We start from the raw sequence: 23242 nt of genomic DNA, 5'->3' as shown, positions 1-23242 counted from the left end.
CAATAAAATGCTGAGTGATAATATTTCAGATTTATAATCTCTTCATATGATATCCTAGCTAAGAACTGTTGCACATTTTCTTCTACATATATTTTAAAATTTATTTTTTTTTAACTGTACAGTATATAGCTCTGGATGGAAGGAATGAGATTGTGTGTATACTTTAGTAAACACTCTGTGATCTACTCCAACATATTAGATAATAGCAGAAAAGAGTCCCTCCCATGGGATGCTCCTGCTCCTAGAAACAACTTAAAGAATGTGCAGTGACATTTTATTCCAAATTCTTGCTTTTCTTCTGATTAAATGTTTCTTACTATTCTTTGCTGAATATCCTGCTTCTCATTGTTTTGCCTGTGGCTACAAGAGTTCTTAATTATCTTCAGTGTTGGACAGTTCTGGACTTGAATCAACGTAGTTGAAGGCTTCCTTGTTTGTGAAAGTTGAGCTCAAAGTTAGACTGTGTCGTGGATTCACAGGTGCAAGTTCATTTAATACAATATTGTCACTTTTTACAAGAGTTGCTTTGTCCATGTGTTCTCTACTGTATCTGGCAACAACTGCATCAAGAAAGTCCAGCTTTGGTGGCAGAGTCCCACTTTCAAATAGGTATTTGGCTAAGTAGGAGACTATGACATTAGTAAAGAAGGAGGTGAGCATAGCAAGTGTTTTGAATGGGAATCGCTGGATATAGAGATTGTTATCATCTTGATACCAGCCAGGGTAGAAGATCAGGGGCTGAAGGTAGAGGTATGGTTCTCCTCCGGTTATTCTGAGGACAAGGCCAAACAGGTATCCTGCAATGGCACCGTAGGTGTTGGTTCCTTTAATAAATAACACACACAGGAGCTGGGGGAAGATGATGATATAAACGAGGTCAGAGCTGAGGTACCAGAGGCCGTACACTGATGAAGCCAGCAGTGCCATTGCTGTTGCTGATGCTCCAAACAGAAGAACAGTGATTCTCATGACCCACACAATTTCCCTGTCTGAAGCCTGCAAAAAAAGGCAGTGTTAGGTGGCTTTTTCATGTTTATACATGTATGCATACACTTATATGCAGTCAATATAGAATACTGAATTGTAAAAGAAAGCTTTGCATGATTCATTCAAAAATAATTGCAAATTAATATCTCTATCTCAAGCTCAGAGAAAAAAATCCTAAGGATTATGGCCACCATTCCCAAAGACATTACTCTTTGAATATAGCAAAAAACTCGATGATAGGTCAAAGAGAAAAAAAAAAAACAGTGTAAGAAATAACTTTGAAATAGAATCACAGTATGGGTCAACTAAAAAAAAACTGTCAGCATCAGAATTTCTTCTGTTTCCTAAGAAAAACTCCAACTCATTAGACCATTCTGTTGCCAAATGATTTTCCAATAAATAAAAGATTAGAAAAATGTCTCATTTTGTGAAGAATTTAAGTAGAACTTATGCTTGTAGCAACAGTAATTAGCTGTTTGGATAAACTGCAGTTCTCCATGAGAACTCTTGACAGCTGCCCTCCCCAGGCCAGCTTTTTCACTTCTGTCATCAGTCACAACCATAATCATTTTTTATGATTTTCAGTTTGTTCAGCATACTGTTAGTAATTAAATTCTTTTACTAGTTATAGGCAGGAACATGATAGAGGTGTTTCATTATGAAATCATAGCCTATGTATCTATCATCTAGTTAAGGTCTCACCTAAAATTTCCTGTAAACGTAAAAACGAAAACATTGTCTCACATTTTGCCGAAAGGAAAGCTGGTAAATGTTCCGAGCAAACATAGAACTTGCTGATAAAATTGAGGAGTCAGCTGAGGACATCACAGCAGCAGATACGGCACCGAGGCCAAAGAACGAGATATAGACTGGGCAAAGGTACTGCAGCACGATGGGTAAAATCATATCTGCTTCTTTTTTGCTCTTGGGGTCAGGGACACCGTATTCAGTCTGGTTCCAAGCTGCAATATGGACACCAGTATGTTATCAGTAACAGCACCAACAGCACCTCTTGACTTCATGTGCAGCAAGCTATTCATATTACCACAATTTCATGCACATTTAGTGAACAAGCTGTTACTAGGGCCAGACGGATGGCATTACAGAGAGGCAGTGTCACACTAGCTCTGTGGGCAGATTTAATTCTGCTCAGCATTTTTCCTTGTCTCTAACATAAAATTTAAATTGCTCATAAATGTAGTTTTATTCAATAAAACAAGTCTGGGATCCAATTTTTTGGTAATGTGTTTAACTACTCTTTAGGACTGCAGACAGGGCTCAAAGCAGTGTAAACATTTCTAACAGAATATTTTTGACAGTTTAGCTACACAGTCACTGTGATGGGGATCACTCTCACTATGACAAATAAAGCTTGGCAAGGATATACAGGTAAAGGTAAGACATTTCTGATAAATCAAAGGATCATTTAGGTTGGAAAACACCTTTAAGATCATCAAGTTGAACCATTAGCCCAGCACCACCAAGCCCACCAATAAACCACATCCCCAAGAGCCACATCTACACATATTTAAATAGCTCCAAGGATGGTGAATCCACCATTTCCCTAGGCAGCACGTTCCAGTGCTTGACAAAACTTTTGGTGAACACATTTTTCCTAATATACATTCTAAACCTCCCCTGCTGCAACTTGAGGCTATTTCCTCTCTTCCTGTTGCTTGTTATGTGGGAGATGCTACAGCCTCCTTTCAGGGAGTTGCAGAGAGCAAAATGTCTTCCCTCAGTCTCTTCTTCTTCTTCTTCTCTTCTTCTCCAGGCTAAATAACCACACATCCCTCAGCCATTCCCCATTATTGCTGTTACAATGAAATAAAACTGCCAGAATATAAAGCAAATATTGAATAGAAGTATTGCGTCTGTAGATATCTAGAATGTACAAAACTATTTAATTTCATCCACAGTGGTAGGAACAATTTCCTTTGGGAAAAATATTTTTTACATTATTTTTCCATGTAGTCTTCTGTTGAAATAACCACGAGTTGAAAAATGATGCCACCTGGCTATCTAACCTATATGCCACCTGTATCTAATACAAGATTTATTTTCACACACTTATTGAACTATTTGTTTTAAATTTATCATACTACTGATTTTTAATCATTTACCTGTAGATGCTCCAATTGCACCAATCAGCACTGCAGGAATAGCCATCACAAGACAGCCAAAAGCAGCCAGGAATGAGAGAACTTGAGCATATGTGGCAGAAGAAGAGGAAAGAACTCTCTGGAAATACGCTTGCCATGGAATTCCTCCTAATGTCTGCAAACACAACAGCATGCTGTGAGTGGGGGGTAACTGAATTATTTTACTATCACCATCCAGAGAACATGCTGAAAACCATATTGCTACTTTAAAATTTATTTATTGAATATCAGCCAGCCAGTAATAACTGTGACTTTCATTCTCACAAGCAATGTTAAACCTGTGTAAATCCACTTCAATCCCATTCTTTTAGGCAAGTTATTTTTTTATACAATTAGCATCAACACTTTGCCCTTTCACAGCCTCTGTAACCCCCAAGTCTTTATGAAAAGTACTTTTTTCATATTTCATATTTGAAGAATTTGCCCTCCAATACTTCTCCTTCACTAAAATCAGATTAGACTATGATACAATGTCAAAGCAAGATTTTATCTTCCTTTATGAATGTATATAGTAATTTACAGAAGGTGAGACATTCTGTACACATTAAACTCAGGAATCTGAAAAATTAGTCTCCCACTGCCTTAAGCAAATACAATACGAACAGAAATGGCAGACAAAGCCAAAGAAAAAACAAAAGTTTTGTTTTACAGTGAAGACTCTTCTCTTTTATTTGGATATGTAACTGAGGATCCTGATTGGACTTAAAACTGTTTTTTGAAAAATATGACATGAAAGAATATTACCAAAGGTTGAAAACTCAAGGGCTAACAATTCTGTCTTAAGAGGAGGATTTGAATAGTCTCCACTAAGTAACCAAGTGTCTGTCTCTGACATCACGGAAAGAAAAGCAAGCAAATTTCATAACCTAGTTCTGTACACTAGATGAGGCAGGAGGCATTTTCACCAGAAATTGTGTACACAGGTGTTTCATATAGCTTCATACACACATAGGGACTACATTAATATTTCACAGACAAGCCTGGCTTTGACTTGCTATTTATGACTGTTTTTCTTTGACGCCTTGATAATAATATTCCTTTATCAAAGCATCCCAATAATATGTAAATCTCTTGAGCTATAATTAAACAGACAAGATGAAATGAAAATGTGTCATAATCTGGCAATATCAGAACTTTCCTTAGGCCAACAGCAGAAATGAAACCTTCAGGATTACAGGAAAGAATACAGCCATTTGAGCTAATGATCTCTGAGAGAATGCTGAATAAAATAAAATGTTTTAATAGACCAATTATATAAAAACTCTAAAGATTTCTGGCTGAGAGGATTTTAAAAAAAGCCAGGAAATGTAATCCCAAGGTTCAATGTGATAATAAAACCAGCGTAAATTTGCATAGGGACACTGAGAATGGAAAAGGTTAGCATGTGTTTCTAGATCCTCTAATGGAAAGTACTTAATAACCACTGATCCCATGTGTAATATATAGGCATTAAATAATGAAAGACCTTGGTTCATTCTGGCATGTGTGCATGTATGGATTTATCCATCCTGCCATCCATCTCTGCACAGCTTTTTCCTCACCTATACCTAAGGCATATTTAATCATTTGTATAATGTATTTATTGCCTTCTGCAATATATGAATTCCTCTGCCAACAATGATATCAGTTAAGCATTAGCTGCGCATTTTTATTTAATTTTAACATGTCAGCTCTTTCAGCCTGATGATATTTAAATTGCATTCCTGGCAATGCCGGCTGATAATGTTGCTGAAATCATTCAAATGTGTGGAAATATCAAGCAGGAGTCAAGGGGGTAAAAGTTTTCAGTTTGATAGAAACTCTTTAGTAGATTCTATTATTTTCAGCTGTCACAGTAACATAGCGTAAGTGCTTAAATGCTTCACTCCTTCATACAAATCACCACTTACCAGTAAAAAGAAATTGTCCAGCCATGTGTAAATGTCAAGTGAGTTGATAGATCCAAGCCAAGGTGCTTGGTACACCTGGTGCACAGCTGTGAGCCCAATGTCTGTTACTGCAGGATGGGACATGGCAAAGGGGACACTGATCCACTGCAACCAAAGAGAAAGAAACAATGTGCTCAGGTCTACAGAAGATACTCAAAATCTGTGATATTTTAATGTTAACGCTCATCTAGTTTTCTTTTTCTTGCTTGCTGCAGACTGAATACCAAATTATTAACATGACTTGCAAACAGTCAGATTTTGTGCAGGTGGAACATCTCTGAAATTCAGAGGGCTTGGATGTGGATAGCTCACATGTGTCATGGAGAGTGTGAGCAGCGAATTAATCAATGGAAACTGCAAAATCAGCAGCAAAGACACATTTATACAATTTAGTTTTATTTTACCTAACCTCCTCATATATTGTTTACACTCTTTCCTGGACCACACAGCAGAGAAATATTTGCATACAAATTTTCATATAATAGCATCAAGACTTGGCAGCATACAGGCATGAGAAATCATATCTGAAGGCTTGGGAATATTTTTTTAATTCGATACTAAACAAAGTACTGAAAGATTGTGAAAGACTGTGAAAGGCTGTGAAAAGACAGGATTGCTGTTGGTGCAGCCTCATCTCTAGTCCTCTAGATCTAATGTTAGCCCAGTGTTACAGCACTTGCAGATATTTTCTAGGGGTCTCTTGACTATTTTTAGTCTGGTTTTTATCAAAATCAAAAAGTCTTCCCAGTGATGGTTTCTGCCAGAAGGTCCAATTCCTTCATCGACTGACTTTATGTGCAAAGTCATTTTGCAGTTGTGTAGCTCACTGACTTTGTGTGGAGCAGAAACTCAGCAGCTCCAACTGAGGAGAAAACCAGGCTTTGCACTATGTGGACTAGACCATCACAAGCACAGCATCCTTAAGGATCCAGTGATATCCAAAACCACACAGACTGCCACAATCACAACTGATCACAGCTAAGTGTATAGGGGCAACAGGCACAGGGAGGGGCAAAGTCAAACATCTTTCTCTGTTTTACTGCACAATTATTGCAATAATGTATAAAGAATATTTTATAGCACTGCCTATTATTCAGGCAGTTTATCCCAGACCGTAAGATTCTGTTCTCTGTTAAACTTTGCCAGTTTAAGCAGTTGGGCAGAAAGATTCCCTTTACAATCTCTGCCTGAGCTTTTTTGTGAAAGAGCACCAAAATTTTTCAACTGTCTTCAAGATATTTTGAGGGAAAAATAAACATACTGTCAAAATTAATGGAAATTAATACTGTCCTTCCTGAGAAATTCAGAGAGAACAAGGATGTCAAACAGATTTTTTTATTTTTGTCTCTGAATCTGAAATGTCAAATGTCCCAGTGATGAGCTTCTGGACAGATGTAGTTTGGCCATATTCTGCTGAGATATCCAGTAGGGTAAATGTCTAAAAGTCCATCTGGAGTCTGCATGCCACATCCCAGGATTTACTTGGTAGTGTATTGCAAATACATTATGAGGTTTTGTAAACCATTCCAGTTCCTCATAGTAACCTAGCTCTTTGTGGTCTCAAGGATTACGTAAGTAACTAAAAAAAATCAAGACACTTTCTTTGGTCCTGCAGTGTACTGGGATGTCATCATGTACGTCTATATATTTAGACTCCTTTTCCTGCCAAAAAAGACTGCCCTGAACTATTCCTAGGAATTATTTGGGAAGATAGAGAGTTTAGAATGGGGAATTAATAATACAGATGAGATGAAGAAATACTAAATAGTGGGGATACTGGCTCAGGGAAAGTCTCATGAGGCAAGATTAATATGAAGAGATGGTAATTGCAGGTGTGGGTACAAGAAGGTGAGGAAGGAAGGAGAGACACTACATGAGACTGTAAAAAGGAAAACAAGGATGCACATGGAGTGGCTGGGGTAGAGGTTATGGAAGCCTAAGGAAAAAGCTGTGGCTGAAAGGGGGAACAAGGGTGATTTACAACAAGCCTTTGTCTTGGATAAAGAGAGAAAACAGACATTAGAGGAAGGAGCAGCAAAGGCCTGTGGCAGTGGGAGTAAAATCTGCTCCAGAGCCTGCAGGACCAGCTGGGATAACTGAACCTGTGCCATTATCTGCTGTGACATCTAATGTGAGAGTGTCTCATCTCACCTAAACCTGCTTCCCTAGAGCAGGTACTGACTCTTCAGCCTCACTGATGACACTCTTGAGTTCATGAATATGAGTTCTTCAGCACTACATTATTGCTGTTTATTTCAAATCGGAAATTATATAAAGACTCCAACCTGAATTAAACAAAACACTATAAAGCTATAGGTCTAATAATTTCGAAGACTTCTATACTACCTTCCTTTGCTTCCCATGCCTCCCCCTCCCCCCCCCCCCCCCCAATCAGGTTCTTGCTGATTTTGATATTATTCCCATGGGACCAGGCTCTCTAGTGGTTCATGAGTTGATCACACTAGAAGACAATTTCTGTTCTTTGATTTGTCTCCAGTTTTGGGAATTTCTATAATGCATGCTGTCTGTAGAAACTTAATGTTTCACAAATATTAGCATTTATGTTAAGGAAAGAAACAGTATTTTCCCCACTGTTCAGATGAAGAACAAAGATATGAAGGAAGAAGATCTGAAATAACTTTTCATTTGAGGCTGCCAGTTGGAACTTGGACTTGCTTTTTCAGGCTATTTAGCACAATTTCCATTAAATCACTTAAAGACCATAGTCTTCACAGTAAGATGCCACAGAGTAAGCACACACACAGAGCTGATTAGTGACCACCTGTGCAAGCACTGCTGAAACAATTTCCCTAGAGCTGCGCAAGAACTCTGTTGAAAGCGGAGAAAGAATTCCAGGCCCCCAAGGTGCCCTTTGGTTCCTTCATCGTGAACCACTCCATTTATTGTAGCATACTGCAGTTCTCTGCACACCTGTGACTGTCTATTACTGTCACTGGCAAACAAAGCCAGCAGCTTCTTCGATTGCACCCTTGTAGTCTGGACCCTGTCACACTGATGTTTTCCAGTACGGGGCTAAAAGAACAGCAGTAAATAAAAGGCTACCCACTAGCATATCACTGATAGCTGATAAGGGATATTCACAGTACCACACTAAAACAGCCAAGACATCTGGTGAGACTTCCTGTATTATGCTCTCCGAGGTTGGTGGAGGGAAATGAGGGAAAAATCAAGAAGGTTAACTAAGTTAACAGGAGGTTAACTAAGCTGTGTAGGTGACAACCACAGAAAAGAGAAGCAGTAGACTATCAGCTCTGCAGGTCCAATGACAGCATTTCTGAACTACTTTACTGACATCTTCCTGTGTCTGATGCCTCCTTCCACTGACTGAGCCACAGTCCTGTAGACAGACAGGGAAGGAGTCAGCACCAGTCCTATTCTGAGTTAGAGGTATACTCAAGAGAAAGACTGCAAGACTGGCTGGACTGCAAACTGGCTGGAAAAAAGCCGAAGAATCAGACCTCTTGGACAGCACTATTTCCATAGAACGGGCTGTACACTGATGCAAATGCAGACTCTTTTAAAGTCAGCACTCTGTGAGTCTGACTGGTTAGCAATGCTGTGCCTGGTACATCCCAGGACGCACTTGGCCCTTCTAGCTGTTCAGGGCAAAATCCTTGACAAATTAGGCAAAAAAAGCCAAACTTACCAGTCCCAGGAAGATGCAGAAGAGCTGAACTACGTCTGTGTAGGCCACAGAATAAAGCCCACCCACAAGTGTGTACATAGTGGCAATCAGGGCAGAAATAATGACTGAAATATTGACATTAATGTCAATGATCACACTGATAGTTGCACCTAAGGGGAAAACCAAAGCACCATGTGTTAGTGTGCATATCACAGCATGTCTGATGAGAAGGCACACCTTTGTTAAGTTGCATGTATCAGTTCTGGTCTGACACTTAGTAACAGCATTAATAATCCCCCCCCTCCCCCCCCCTATATTCTGCACATCCTTTCTGTACCTTTGAAGGGAATGGGAAAAGAGATGCACCTGTTGGTCTAAGTTTAGCATCTGTCATTTTGCAGGTTCTTAGGAAACAGAGGAGAGAAGGGTCCTAACAGCACTTCCTTATGTTGCTCAAGGTCTGTAAGGAGTATACTCTCTTATTCTCTCTGAGAAAACCAGCCATGCACATCCCTGATTATCACAGTCTTCAGGAGGATACTGAGAATGATCCTGCAATGCTACCAGCCAGCTGCCACAGTACTTGCAGGATGCCTCCCCATGATATTTTGTCTATCCAGTGTATTTTATTCTTCAATTGGTTCTCTTCCAGCGGGTCTTACTTGCACTGGACTTTCCAAGACTTCTCAGGGTCCCATGATTCCTAAAAACTGGTCTTACCAGCAAAGAATTAAGCAGAAAAGGCACTGAATAACTCAGCCTTTTCCACATCTTTTGCCACCAGCTGGCCCATCTCATTCAACAGAACTCCACATCTTCCCTTTTATTAGGATGAACTGTTCTTGAGCATAGAGGAAGTAGTCCTTGAATATCAGCTGGTTCTTCTGGACTCCAGAACCATAAATTCCACGGGATTCTTCCAAGCAGAATGTTGAAGAGGCCCAGCTCTACTCTTCTGAAGCCTATGGTTGAAGATGTAATATTTGCCTAATTTCCCTCTCTCAGGACCATGAACTCCACCATCCCATGAACATTGCAGCCAAAGCTGCCTTGGACTTTTATACCCCTGACTTGTTCTTCCACGTGTCTAAGTTACAGGTACAACATCCCTACATCAGCTCCCTCATCATTTCTGTCGGGAAGTTGTTGCCATTGCACTCAAGAAACCACCTGAATATCTTCTGTCCGCCTCCACTACCCCTCCAGCAGCTATCAGGATGGTTATACATTTCCCTCAGAAGTATTAGCTATTTCAAGTGATTGCGATGTTTTAAGACCGTGTTTAAAAAAATTCTTCTTCTAATTAGGATGATTTAAATGCAACATCTTGCAACAGCTTTTAGTGCTTACAGTTACTGTAGATGGATATTCTGGAGCACATATTTGGAAGAGTTTTGGCCTTAGAGGACAACATGATGTGTGATATATAAGAGCTTCTGGGACCTGACAGATGCAGCCTTTGCTGCACAATGAACCTTCAAAGGTCATGTGCTTAACCATTACAAACTTAGACCTCTTCCACAGCTTTAAGACCAGTGTATCCCATCTACAATCCTGCTAAGCAAGGAGTCATGATGAAGAGCAAGTAGTGAAGACTACTGGGATTAAACATTCATCAGTGGGGACAGGTGTTAAAAAAGAACTAGATTATTCACAGAATAGTTAAAATCAAAATCTTCTTTATAATCATTGACAGTCTTTAACTATCTGATGCCATATAAATCTAGAAAGATATTTACACCACTGGTGTTGAAATAAAAGAGAATGCCTCGTCCTTAATCAAAAATATTCCAAATACTCTGAGTGTTCTTCAAGTTATTCAACACCTATCACCTCAGCGGGCAGCTTTTTCTTAGTCTTTTAAGGATTTTGTGATGAAATTGTGGTAAACAAGCTCCCCATTGCTTTGCAATTCATCAGAGCACAGTTGGAGAGTACCTTCAAAGTTTATTTTTGTTTAAAATAGCCTATGCTAGAAGGCATTACCACATGCATGGGCATTATTAGTATGATTAGTTGGTAAAAGTCAATTACTGGTGCTTCAACTCAAGGGCTTTCTCTGTTCTTAAAGGGGTTGCTAAATTTGAGCCTGAAATATAATTAAAAACCCTGGAAGCTGATTTTTATTTCAGGACTGGATGAGTAGTTGAGTGATTTTCTATTGGGTCATAGTTTCACTAATTCTCCAAATCCTTTCTTGAATCTTAAGTATTTTCTTAATTTTAATTTTTCTTTCATTTTTTTTCTTTGTTAAGAAGAAAGCCATTTAGAATTGAAGAATTCTTCAATTTATTGATCAGCATCTGGGCATCTGACTTATGTTTATTATTTGTGTTATGGAATGTTCTGGATATGCAGATCTCCTATATCTCAAGGATTATTTTGTTTAGATGCATTGAAAATGCTGTTACATATCATTAAGGGAAATTTTGACTGGCTTCTCTTATCCCAGAGACATAAAAGAAAAGCTGGGTCAGATTAGACACAAAATGGGCACTTGAAATCACTAATGTCACCCTCACTATTAACAGAAATCTTTTCCTAAATCCTTTCATGCTCTCTGAAGAGGGAAAACTTAAAGGTATGTGAAAATGAATAGATAATTTGCATGTCTTTCCCTTGTCATAAAATGAATGGTAGCATTACTGGATTTATATGCTAGTTAGCATGGGTCTTAGAAATGACACAGTCTGAATCATTTGGCTTAAAACAGTTACCATTTGCAGCTGGAATTTTAAGGCATGTCTGATATTCTTAGTAATTTCTACCTGTAATAAATTAATATTTTACTGCTTATTCCTTACCTAAGGCAGAGAAGATGGCAGCAGCCCAAAACATTTCTCCCATTAAAGCTGGAATAAACAGTAGTCCTCCCATTCTTTTTCCATAAAGCTGCTGAAAAGGGTCCAGCATTGTCACATAGCCTTTTGATCGCATGGGTTTTGCAAAAAAAAGGCCACCTACAATGAAAAAGTAGCATAAGACACCAGCTGCAGTTTAGAAATGCATTACCATTAAGGGATAAAACATTCATTGTCAGTTAAGGGTACAAAACCACCATTACTGTTTGTTTGTTTATATGTTTGTAAAAAGTGCAGTTAAAATATCCTCTCGAAACTCTTAAACATCTACAGAATTACTTAAACACACACATTCCATTAGTAGCTATAGTCTGATAATTTAACAAACAGTTTTTCTTATTTTTTTCTGGCTCAGTTTATGTAATCTCCCATTATGGATGCTGTCAGAGTTTTGTCTACTTTTGGATTAGCCTAAAGGAATGGCTTTTCTACCTAATCCTGTTGATTCTTAGGCCAGAATACAGCATGAAGTTTTACACAGTCCTACTCTAAAAATAAAACTGTCTGAGATTCCTGAATCAGAAACAGATTTTCACATGTAGTTCAGTGCACACACAGCAAATCTGATTCTTTCAGGACAATTTGGATTTATGATGTACTTTTGAAACAACTTTACTACACTTGCAGGATAGGTCAGAGGTCTTCTAAGTTCTGTCAGTGTCAGATTTCATGAATATTTGTCATACATTTATTTCACTTATGTATGTTAAGGAATTTTGGTACATCAAAAGTCTGCTCTGGCTGGCACATGGGCTGGACATGTATGTGCAAAGGCCTCCCCTCCTCAAATTCTTTCTGTCTTGGGAAAAAAAAGAAGGACCTATCTCAGGAAAGTTGAAAGAGCCCTTGTGTGGAAACCTGTGCAGCTGAGATCTGCACATGACCAAGTAGACTTCTACCACAGTAAAACTGCTATATAAGGTACAATAATGAACAGGAAACCCTGTCAGTTCCCAATAAGACATACTGTATGGCATTTGGCAACCCTTAATTAGGTTCCTCATGACAAGATGTGTCATTTATTCATCTTATTGTGAAGATTTTCCAAATTTCTACGTATTGCCTTTCAAAACTCGTATTTCTTCATTTCATCAAGTTTCCTGAACAGAAGGTACTGGTCACACACTGTCATCCCAACTTATAGTGCTTATGCTAATGCTGTGTTTAGTCAGATAGATGCAGAAACTCTTCAGCTTTTTTTTTTTTAATTTATTTTTTTGGTGGTTCTTGGTTGGTAATGAATCCTTTTCCTATTCTACTTGTTATACCATCATTGCAAAAGAAAATTAAAGGAGAAGAAACAAACATAATCTGTTATGATGTTCAAACACCTGTCAAAGGAAATAGGAGGTATTTTAACCTTTAAAATGAAATCCTTGAAAAAATAAGGAAAATAAAATTATATGGAGAATAAACAGGGAGATTACATCAATCTTAAATACTTCCTGTCTGAAGCAGTAATACTTGTCCCAGCCTCGTATTTACTATTTTGATTATTTATTTTTTTAAAGAAGGATAAATATTTCCTCCCCTCACACCTTCATGTACAGATCATGGCCACAGAAATTCTTTCGTCTCTGTGCTCTGCAGAGAGATACATAGTCACACATATAGACTGCTTTTCTCTGCAGTGGTCATTATAATTTTCAGGAAAAAAAAGACTTGGTATCTACAAACAGCTGAAAACAAGCAGAGAGGCTAACTCTTCTGGACTATTGTTAGTTCGTGTCAATTCTGCATTGGAGGATGCTTGTGACTCCAATCCTAACAGCTGGTTGGTGACATAAATGGATTGTTGTTGGAACCCTGAAGCCTGGGACTTTTGAACATTCTGTGCTTTCTGGCATTGACCCCCAGAAGAGCACTGCTTTTGACTTAAGGCCTTGGAGAAGGCTTCCAAATTTAAGAAACAGAGTTAAAATCACTGCTGTGTAGCTTAAATAAAAGTGTGTAATATCATATAGTAAAGAGTTTGGAATTTGGGATTTTTAGAATATAGGAATAAGTATAGGAAAAAATGGAAGTTCTGAAGCATTATCTTCTTATTCCTTCTTGTTCCTTGTTCTTAGTTTTAATTAGCATTTTTATAATTAAATACAAGATGCCACACTGCAAGTAACAGGTGTTTAGTTATTATGTCAAAAATATAAATAATATAACTGTTGGCTTTTAATTAAATAGTTAGGCCTTAAAAGACCTTTTAACAAGCAAGATACAGCTCCATTTTTGTGCTTTTAGCTTATTAGCTAAAAGTACTGTAACATCACTGTACTATAAATAAAAATTAATAAACAACCAAGTCCCAACACAAAACTCGCCACTTGTGCTTCAATCCCAGCTCTAACTGATAACAAAACAAAACAAAAATAGTAACCACTAATAAATTGTGACCCTCATGACCTCCTAATGACACCAGGCTGACATCTACAGTCCCTGCTCTCCTTACAGGAGACAGAGATGCTCTTAGGGATGGCAAACACTGCCAGAACTGAAGCTGTCCTGCACAGGCCAGAGAGGAACATCTACACTGGGGAAAGTTCCTGCTTGGGAAGAGAGGATAACTAGGACAGGCCATTGGAAAGCATTTTCAAGGGGAAAAAGGAAAGAGGAAGGAAAACAAGTTGTACAGGAAGAAATCAAAAGTGAAAGAGGATCTAGATAAGGAACCAAAGGAAACAAAAGGACAAATTGGGTAGGAGGACCCTGAAAATTGACTCAGAATAGACTGAGAGGCCAAGTAATATTAGAAAGGTGAGTATATCAGTCACGTTAAGGAAATATGAAAAACATGGGATTTTTTTTCTGTAACAACATGGTTTTTAAACAGTTGCATCATTATTGCAGCATTAACAGTTAGAACGCTATCTGTATTTTAGACTCTGGCCCTGCATATATCAGGATTCTGATATTTTCTGATATTCTGATTCTGCATTTGCATTCTGACATGTGATTAAGAGTTTTGTGCTATGTTTAAGAGGTTGCATGTTTCAGTTTTAAGGAAATAGTTTCCAACCCAAGGAAATATGTGCTACATACTTCCTACAAAAAAATTTTAATAATTACCTAGATTCTTAGTGGAGATCTACAAGATATAAGCACTTTCCTAACCCAAAAGGATATTTGTCTAATTCCAAGATCTACAGGTGTACTGATACCCTGGACACTTGGGTCCTGTTCCAGATCATATAGGCAATTAAAGAAAACTTGAATATATAAAACTTGGTATTGACATTTTAAACATACCTCCCCCCACCTCTACCCCCAATGTCCCCCTGAGGAATATGGTTGTAATAATCAAATAGATCTTGATAAATAATTTAGGAGATTTGAGATATCAAACTATTTATAGATATTTTCTGTTTTGTTTTTTTTTCAATAGCCAAACACACCAGCAGAAGGGATCCAGTTTACCTCAGCAACGTTTTATCAGACCCTTGTTTTTTCATTTCAAAGAATGGACCTGACATCAGAACCCTTTAAAATGAGGCACTGCTAGTATTAGTCTTTGCTTACCTAAAATCAGGCTAAGGGAATATCCAATAGGGGCCTGAGCCCAAGCTAAACCATAGTCTGGGACATACACAGCTTCTGCTGTCCCATTGATGTAACCTCCTCCAACCCATGTGGCTGAAAAGGAAGAGATGGAAAAGGCTTTAATATCCACAAGGAAAGAAAAGCTCACACACTGTATAATAAAATTGTCATTATGTATGATATGGTTATTTTTTATTATATGAACAATACAGGTGCCAGGCATGGCATCCTTTTATTAAAGGCAGCCCTAATTTGAATTACAGCCTAAGCATATTAAAAAAGAAGTCAAATCTGAGGAAATCATCAAAGTGTCTAAGTCTCTGTATAGTCAGGGAAGATGTGAGGGCTGAGTCCCCCACTATTATTTACCATTACTATTTTGTTTGTGTTAGCACAAATGAAGGGAAGGTATAAGGGGGAGTCTGAAGAAAAACATTTAAATTAGCAGAAGTTTAATGAACACATTATTTACCAGGACCTTCATTTTTAATAAAGCCTTTTAAATCCTTTAAATTTAAAATTGTTGCTACATGAAGCATATTAATAAACTCTGAGTTCTTGAAATTTTTCTATATAGAGTTGTGGTGGGTTTTTTTGTTGCCATGTAAGTTCTAAACTTTGATTCATTTATTTTATGCTTCCTTGAGCCATGTTCAATAAGGGATATGTGCTATCTCCAGTAATTCTGATTTTATCTCTCTCTCCAAAAAGCAGTGTTTTTAATATACCAACCACTGACACTTAAGGAGTTGTTTCTCGGCCTATAAGGGAAATTTCTTTATTTGAGTATTTGGAATCAACAGTATATATGAGAGAAAAACTCCAACACAGGAATGTCTGGTGATTACACCTGCAAAAATACTTCATAACAAATGAAGTAATAAAGTTTATCTCTTCCTCTTTGCAGATTCCATGACAAAAATTTTAAAATTATCTCTAATGCATAATAAGCAAGTTTTATAAATCGAATTTTGCAGTTTGAGCAAGGGCAGACAGACCATTACAAACCCTAGATTTTTGTAATGTTTTGCTTATGTTGGAACCCTTTACTTTTTCATATAACAGTAGTTCAGGTTTCTGTACAAAAAGTCACAATAGTTAGAAATGTATTTTCCTTAAACATTCCTCAGAATTTTCTCATCATCCACCATTGCAGAAGCAAACAATTTTGTGTTTAAGACAAACAATTGGAGAGAAAAATAAATTAAGCAAATTTAATAAAATTCCTTAAGAAATTGCATTAGGAGCTAAATAACCACTCTTTTCCACTTAACTGTGATATCTCTCAAATAGTATTAGAGGGTATTTTGCTGAATTTCACAACGGCTTTACAATCAAAGATCTCCAGCAACCAGAGAATTACAATTGTCTCCCTTTCAGCAATTTGAAGTGGAGGAATGGACACTTCTGTCACTGGAAATGGTATAATGGACTTTTATGAGGGGTGTGCAGGCAGAGAAAGACTGCAACAAAAGAAGTGACCAAAGGAGGCCTGTTACGAGTAGATTTTTGGTTTTCAAAAGCTATTGTGTACTACAGAAATAAGGAGAGAGTGATGCCCATATAGGAACATATGAGGAAGATGGGTTAAGGCTGATTTTTAATAAGGAGAGCAAGGATACATAGTCTATATCAAAAGTTGTCAAACGTTTGGGATTTTGTAACTCTTGACAATGTGAATTAAGATAGAGAGGAGTATGATACTTTGTTTACCAGATTTCTAGAATTATGTAATTGTGTGGATTGAAAGGGATCTTAAAAATCTTCTATTTCTAACCCCTCTGTGATGGGCAGGAATACCACTCCCTAGACCAGGTTGCTCAAAGCCCTGCCAAACCTGTCCTTTAACACTTCCAGGGATGAGTCATCCACGACTTCTCCGGGCAACCTGTTACAGTGCATCACCATCTTCCCAGCAAAGAATTTCTTCCTAATCTATAATCTGAATCCACCCTTCAGTTCCCTACCTCTGCACCTCACCCCATCACTACATGCCCTGATCCCCATCTTTTCTGTAAGCCCCCTCTAAGGTACTGTAAGGCTGCTATCAGGTCTGCACAGATCTTTCTCCTCTCCAGGCTAAACAACCCCAACTGTCTCAGCTTGTCCCAGAGATCAGTGTTGGGTCCAGTCCTGTTTAATATCTTTACTGATTATCTGGATGAGGGGATTAAGTCTACCATTAGCAAATTTGCAGATAACACAAACCTGGGTCAAAGTGTTGATCTGCAAGAGTGTAAGACATGGACAGGCCAGAGAGATGGACCGAGGTCAACTGCATGAGGTTCAACAAGACTAAGTGCTGACTTGGTCACTTAGACTTTGGTCACAACAAACCCCAGGCTGTGCTATAGGCTGGGGACAGAGTGTCTGGAAAATAGCCCAGCACAAAAGGACTTGGGGTGCTGGTCAACAGCAGCTGAACATGAGCCAGTGTGTGCCCAGGTGGCTGAGAAGGCCAATGGCAGCCTGGCCAGTATCAGCAATGGTGTGGCCAGCAGGACCAGGAAAGGCATCATCCCCTTGTACTCGACAGCCCTAGTACTGTGTCCAGTTCTGGGCCCCTCCCTTTAAAAAGGACATTGAGTGCTGATGTGTGTCCAGCAAAGGGTGACAAGGCTTGTGGAAGGTCTAGAAAACATGTCTGATGAGGAACAACTGAGGCAGCTGGGAATGTTTAGTCTTGAGAAGAGTAGGACCTCATCGCTCTCTACAACTGCCTGATAGGAGGATGTAGTGGTGTGGGGACAGTGTCTTCTACCATATCTGCAGGGAAAGGACAAGAGAAAATGGTCTTAAGGTGAAACAGGTGAGATTCAGATTAGATGCTAGAAAAAAAATTTCAATCGTTAGGGTGGTCAGGCACTGGAATAGCTTGCCCAGGGAGGTGGTGGTGTTACTGTGTTTAAGAGGTGTCTGGATCTGGTGCTGAGAGATGTGGTGTAGTGCTTTTAGGGGTTACAGTGCTAGTGCTGGGTTGGCAGTTGGACTTAATGATCTTAAAACCTGATGATTCTACAATTCTGTGATTCAAAGTTTTTCTTAACAGGGCTAATCTTAATCCACGGATCATCCAACCTGTATCAATGTTTGCTCTGATCCAGCTGGAGGATCTTACACTTGGCCTCTCACACTTGGGCAGGTACCCTCCCTGTATTGGATCTCTTCCCTCTAGATTACCAACCACAGCACTCATCTTGGTGTCATCTGCAACCTTGCTTGAGAGTGCCCTCAGTCCCATTGTCCACAGCCCCAAAAAAGCTGTTGAATAGTACTGGTCCCAGTAGGGAGCCCTGAGGGACATCACTCTCATCACACACAGAAAAATCTGTGACTACCTGGGATGTGCGTTGCCTATTGTGTCTCAAGTAGCACAGTCTTATGGAGTAAGCACCTGTGTACAGTATCAAAAAGTCAATATTTAGAAAGGGAAGCATATTTATCTCTTCCCCCAGAAAATGCACAAGCATGAATTCTACATTAATTATATACTAGGCTGCAGGTGGGAATAATATCCCATAGTCAAGGACAGATGTCCAACATTGCTGCAGCTGTGGTGAAGAGGCCCTGCAGTTCCAGCATTGATTTGCCAATGTTTGCTACAGAGGTGTCAGGTGCTCTCCAAGGGGCACTTGGATGCCATACCGAGCTCCATTATTTTCTTCTGGAGGAGATCAAGTCAATTCCCTTCTGTGTGATGTTGTAGGAGTCATTACCCTCCACTGTCTGCCCTGCAGACAGATATTGCTGTGTAAAGTGGCATGAAGGATTTAACCCTTGATTTTATTTCTTGACTTCTGGATTGGGGTTTGAAAAATTGCTGCTAATCAATTTTTCTGTGCACATGATGGTTCTGGAGCATCTATCAAGGACCACAGAGCTCTAGGAAGGTGTTATATGTTTTCTTCTGAGGGGGCGAATGGATAGTCAGCACGTACACTGACACAGGTAAATACATTAGAAATGAAATAAAGGGATAAGATAGGATGAGATTTCAACCTCAGATATTAATTTTCTGATCCTCATTTGCTAAGCCACAATTTAAAGTTAGGTTAATACCTTTATTTTTGGTGAAATTATTTTTATTTTTACCTAATTCCTAAAAAGGAATACAATATTTAATAATCTATGGAAGCAGTAATATGGTAATCTATTTTAATCTTCTCTTTGTCTGCCATCTGAAAAACAAAAAAATGCAGCAAATACCAACATCCATTTAAAACATGCTCTGTAAAAAATGATCAGACAAATACTGAGGGTAAGGAGTGCAATTTTTCTTCTAGTTCCTGTGAGACACACAGAAGTTGATCTCGGAGGTTTAGATACATAATGTTATGTACTAGAAAACCAAGATTTTTGGCACTTCTTCAGGAACAATTCCTTGTCTGACCACTCAAATTATTTAATAAACTCATCAAGTTCTGAGAAATGAAAATTCTGATCCAAGGATTAGAATAAAATTGAATTGTGTAATATTTCTTTTTCATGTGGAAGAGTACGTAGCTCTATCCAACTAAAATGCAAAACTTACATCAATAGATTATTACCTTTTGGGTCATGTTTGTGAGCATTTAGTTATGTAATCTTAACCATTTCCTTGAGGTTTAAACTCAACCACCAAAATCAAATTAGATTCAATTTTGATGCAGATACCACTTCTTAAAATATTCATTCACGAAAATAAGGAGGGCTGGTATTTAATGCAACATTTTATCTATAATTATGTAAAAATTATACACAGATTAAATGTGTCTCTACGGTACAATGTTATTTCATTTTAATATGAGCTGCTGTGATCCATCCACAATTCAACCTTTTCACTCTTTCTATTTTCTTACTTGCCGTCACACTCAACCTTCAACAGGCTTTATGTTCAGCATTTCAGTAACTGGCTCATACAGCTTTTTCTTCTTCAGGATCATAGCATATATCCACAGCTGTTATTCATAGGTAGTGCTTTAAGATTTTTCAATGTTGTTTAGAAAATCAGCTACAATTACTCTGGAATCTTGACTTTGATGCTTATGTTCCGAATTTTATTTTAAATTTATAGGCTAAGTGCTGTCACCCTCTCCAGTAAGTAACCCTAGAAATTTCTACCTCTTTCATAGCCAATACCTGTAGAACATTGTAGTGTTTGACTCAGGCAAAAAAAGAGAATAAGGCCTTATCTCATAACCCAAAGTGCTTCATGTACATACAAACAATATTCTTTCTGCAGATCTTTAAAACATCTTATTTTCCTTTTGCAGGCTAGGCTTTGCTTTCTAATTTATATTTAGACAATTAAACCTGAAAATTATCAAGACAACGTTGGAATAGTTATGCATTACAAATAGTCATGGCTGTGAGGCACAAAATCAGCATCAACTGTTTTTTAAAAAGCAAGTATGCCCTCTAATAACGTGTCCATTTAGTAAAAATTATCAACCTGTAAAAATTATTGTGGATTTTCATCAACTTACTTTGATAACTGTTTTGTTGTGACTTTAGAAATCGAGTGTCCCAAACACCCTCACCGAGATAAAACTCAGACTAACCCCTGGCTCAGTAGAATTGTGCCCAGATCTTGCTTTATGTGCGAGGCGTGGTTCACTGTGACTGAAAGGTAGGTCAGTTGCCATATCAAGCTTTAATTTCCAGATTTAAGGAAGGCATAGGGGAGAGACAGAGAGAGTGCCAGCCCTTACAGTGCAAAACCCATGATCGTTTTAGTTACCCAAAGGCTTTAGGATCAGTGTGGAATTCTACTGCAAAGACGAAGTACTGCGCCATCTCTAGAGCTTGCACAATACAGGATGAACTTGTGTGGGTGTGAATTGTGGTGGCTACAGAATGTGCCTGAGATATAGTTCAGGTCTCATCTGTGCTTCAGCTGTTACACAAAATATTGCTGCAAAATAGGATTAAGGAGACCAGAATTTGTGTCTTTTATATGCAAAGACAGTAGTCATAGCCACTTCTGTGGGAAATGCCTTTTCTTTATCTCGACTCCCCTGATATAATGTTTATTGTTTTGTGGCAACCAAATATATTTCTGCAAAATATTCTGGTTTCAGTGCTCTTGAAAACATATCATTCAGCAGAAAGCAGTCTAACCAGCTCTTGCTATGAGCAGAGTCTTATCATATCTTACGCACCAGTAGCCGATGGATAAGTGATAAATTACTGCATAGTGCAAAAAGTAAAACATCTGACTGTATTCAAACTTTATTGACTTCTACAAACATTCTTTACTCAGTATCTAAATATCCAGTCTTTGAACGAGCAGAATGCCCCTGCAAAAGAATGTGAATTGATCTTAAATAAAGAATGCAGAGTTTTGGCCCAAGTTTTATCTTGCTCTTCCTTATTAGATAATTGTGAAAGCAGAACAGGGCAAAGAAGCAAAACATAAGTACAGTCAGATAAATTCAATTTGACAATTGAAAGGGCTTTGCCTGAATATGATTTAGATTAAATTAAGCAAAAAAAAAAAAAAGCATGCCTAAAAATTCATTTACTTTAATATGATGGTGGTCTAATTCACTCTTCCTACAATGCTTTTTTGTTCCAATGCCATAATGTAAGTTTTGAGATTTTGAACAGTACTGTGAATATCTTATTTAACCGGGTAAGATGGCTGGTTTGACTGGCTCTGGGAGTCAGAGAGCACTGTTTACAAAATGAGTGAAAAACTCTTCCTTCACGCAGCCTTTTCTCACTGACGCTGCTATTGAGAGTAATGTATTATTTTGTCTAACTGCTGAAAAGGAAGCTAAAAGAATCCACAAAAGTTTGCGGAAATCTGTACAATTACAAGTTTGGAGTTATGCCAATTTTCTTTTAGAAAGTTAATTTATGTTGTACACCCTCCCCTTCCCACCAAGCTTTTTCCCAATAAGCTTTGTTTTACTCAGATGAAACAAACCCAAGAATAACACAGAAAATTTGATGGTTTTAAAAACAATAACAGTTATTTTAAAACTTTCTAATAAATCTATATTAATTACATACTTTTGTTCCAAACATATCTGATCTACAGATGAATATGGAATGAAAATACATGAAAATCAATGAAAATATATTCTTCCTGTAAGATTTACAAATATTCATTTCTTTTATACAGATGCTGCATTTGGCTGCTCATTAAACAATTGGATAAAAAGTATATGTATTTTCCCCACTCTGCATTACTCAACACGCAGATTACAATTCATTCAGATGGAAAACTGACAAGTTATATGTTGGCTAGGAGACAAAAAAGTGGTTTTTTACATACCTGTCATTGTAAATCCACCAACTAGCAAACCAATATCTCTTCCACCAACTATAATAGCTTCGCTGCGATCTCCTTCACTGCCGGTGTTCTTGGTTTTCCAAGCAGCCCATATCCCTACTGCCAGGATTGCCAGGTAGAAGACAACTATGGCCACCAGTCCCTCCACATGGAAAGCCATGGTGAAGTCCCAACTGTTTCTTTTATTGCTATTTCATTAAGACCTCTGGAGAGAATGCAATAATACATCTGCTTTTAACAAGCCTGCTTTTTAGAATCAGTGTACAAAACCCTTCAGATGGTTATTAAACAGACTATTCTGGTGATTTTATAAAATAAGAATTTCAGATGTAATTGATATTAATGTCACATGCCAATTAAAATGCCTGTGGAGCAGCAACCAGTGGTTATAGTCTCTGATCACAAAAGGGAATGAATGATGTGGCTGAAAGCTACACTATCCTTATAATTCATCTTTTGAGCACTGAATTATTTTGGCATCACCAAGTCCTCAATGTCTGGCAACTTCTCAGTCACAGACTAGCTCGGTACAAGAGATAGAAGATCTTGGCCATGTGGACAACTACTAAACTCTCTATTTTGAAGACAGAACTGCTGTAAGTAATACTAGAACTAGGTGTAAGTAATAGCTACAACAACAAAACACATCTTTCAAGTGTTTGTATTGGAATGCCGAGTCTTGTCTCCGTTTTAACACTTCCCGTATTTTAAAACATGCGATTCCTTTTTCGCAGCATTTAAACGTCCAGCATGAAACGTACGAATCTGTTCTCTCACAATACTGGAAACAAACGGAAAGCTTAAAAGCTGTCGGAAGGCAGAAATACTGAAGTATACGAACTACA

The 23242-nt window shown here is 38.1% G+C and overlaps 1 protein-coding gene across 1 annotated transcript; it reads right to left on the bottom strand.

Moving 5' to 3' along the window:
- Window positions 1–372: 372 nt before the first annotated feature.
- On the bottom strand, window positions 373–22557 carry SLC5A7 (solute carrier family 5 member 7). The gene is made up of 8 exons (XM_062515066.1): window positions 22380–22557; window positions 15098–15211; window positions 11528–11683; window positions 8745–8893; window positions 5039–5182; window positions 3111–3264; window positions 1732–1949; window positions 373–996 (listed from the first exon to the last, which is right to left on the bottom strand). Exons 1-8 carry the CDS (start codon window positions 22555–22557, stop codon window positions 373–375), a joined length of 1737 nt encoding a protein of 578 aa, XP_062371050.1.
- Window positions 22558–23242: the final 685 nt, after the last annotated feature.

The sequence above is a fragment of the Cinclus cinclus genome, chromosome 2 (genome assembly GCF_963662255.1).
Source record: "Cinclus cinclus chromosome 2, bCinCin1.1, whole genome shotgun sequence".
Lineage (NCBI taxonomy): Eukaryota > Metazoa > Chordata > Aves > Passeriformes > Cinclidae > Cinclus > Cinclus cinclus.
Note: the sequence above shows the minus strand (reverse complement) of the source record. Positions and strands in the feature narration are given on the sequence as shown.

Excerpts from the sequence above, each read along its gene's own strand:
- SLC5A7 (XM_062515066.1), bottom strand. The coding sequence starts at position 22,557 with ATGGCTTTCCATGTGGAGGGACTGGTGGCCATAGTTGTCTTCTACCTG. Across the intron at positions 8,894-11,527 it reads TGCCATCTTCTCTGCCTTAG|GTGCAACTATCAGTGTGATC; the intron begins GTAAGGAATAAG and ends TTTTCCCCTTAG. Across the intron at positions 1,950-3,110 it reads TGCAATTGGAGCATCTACAG|CTTGGAACCAGACTGAATAC; the intron begins GTAAATGATTAA and ends TCCATATTGCAG.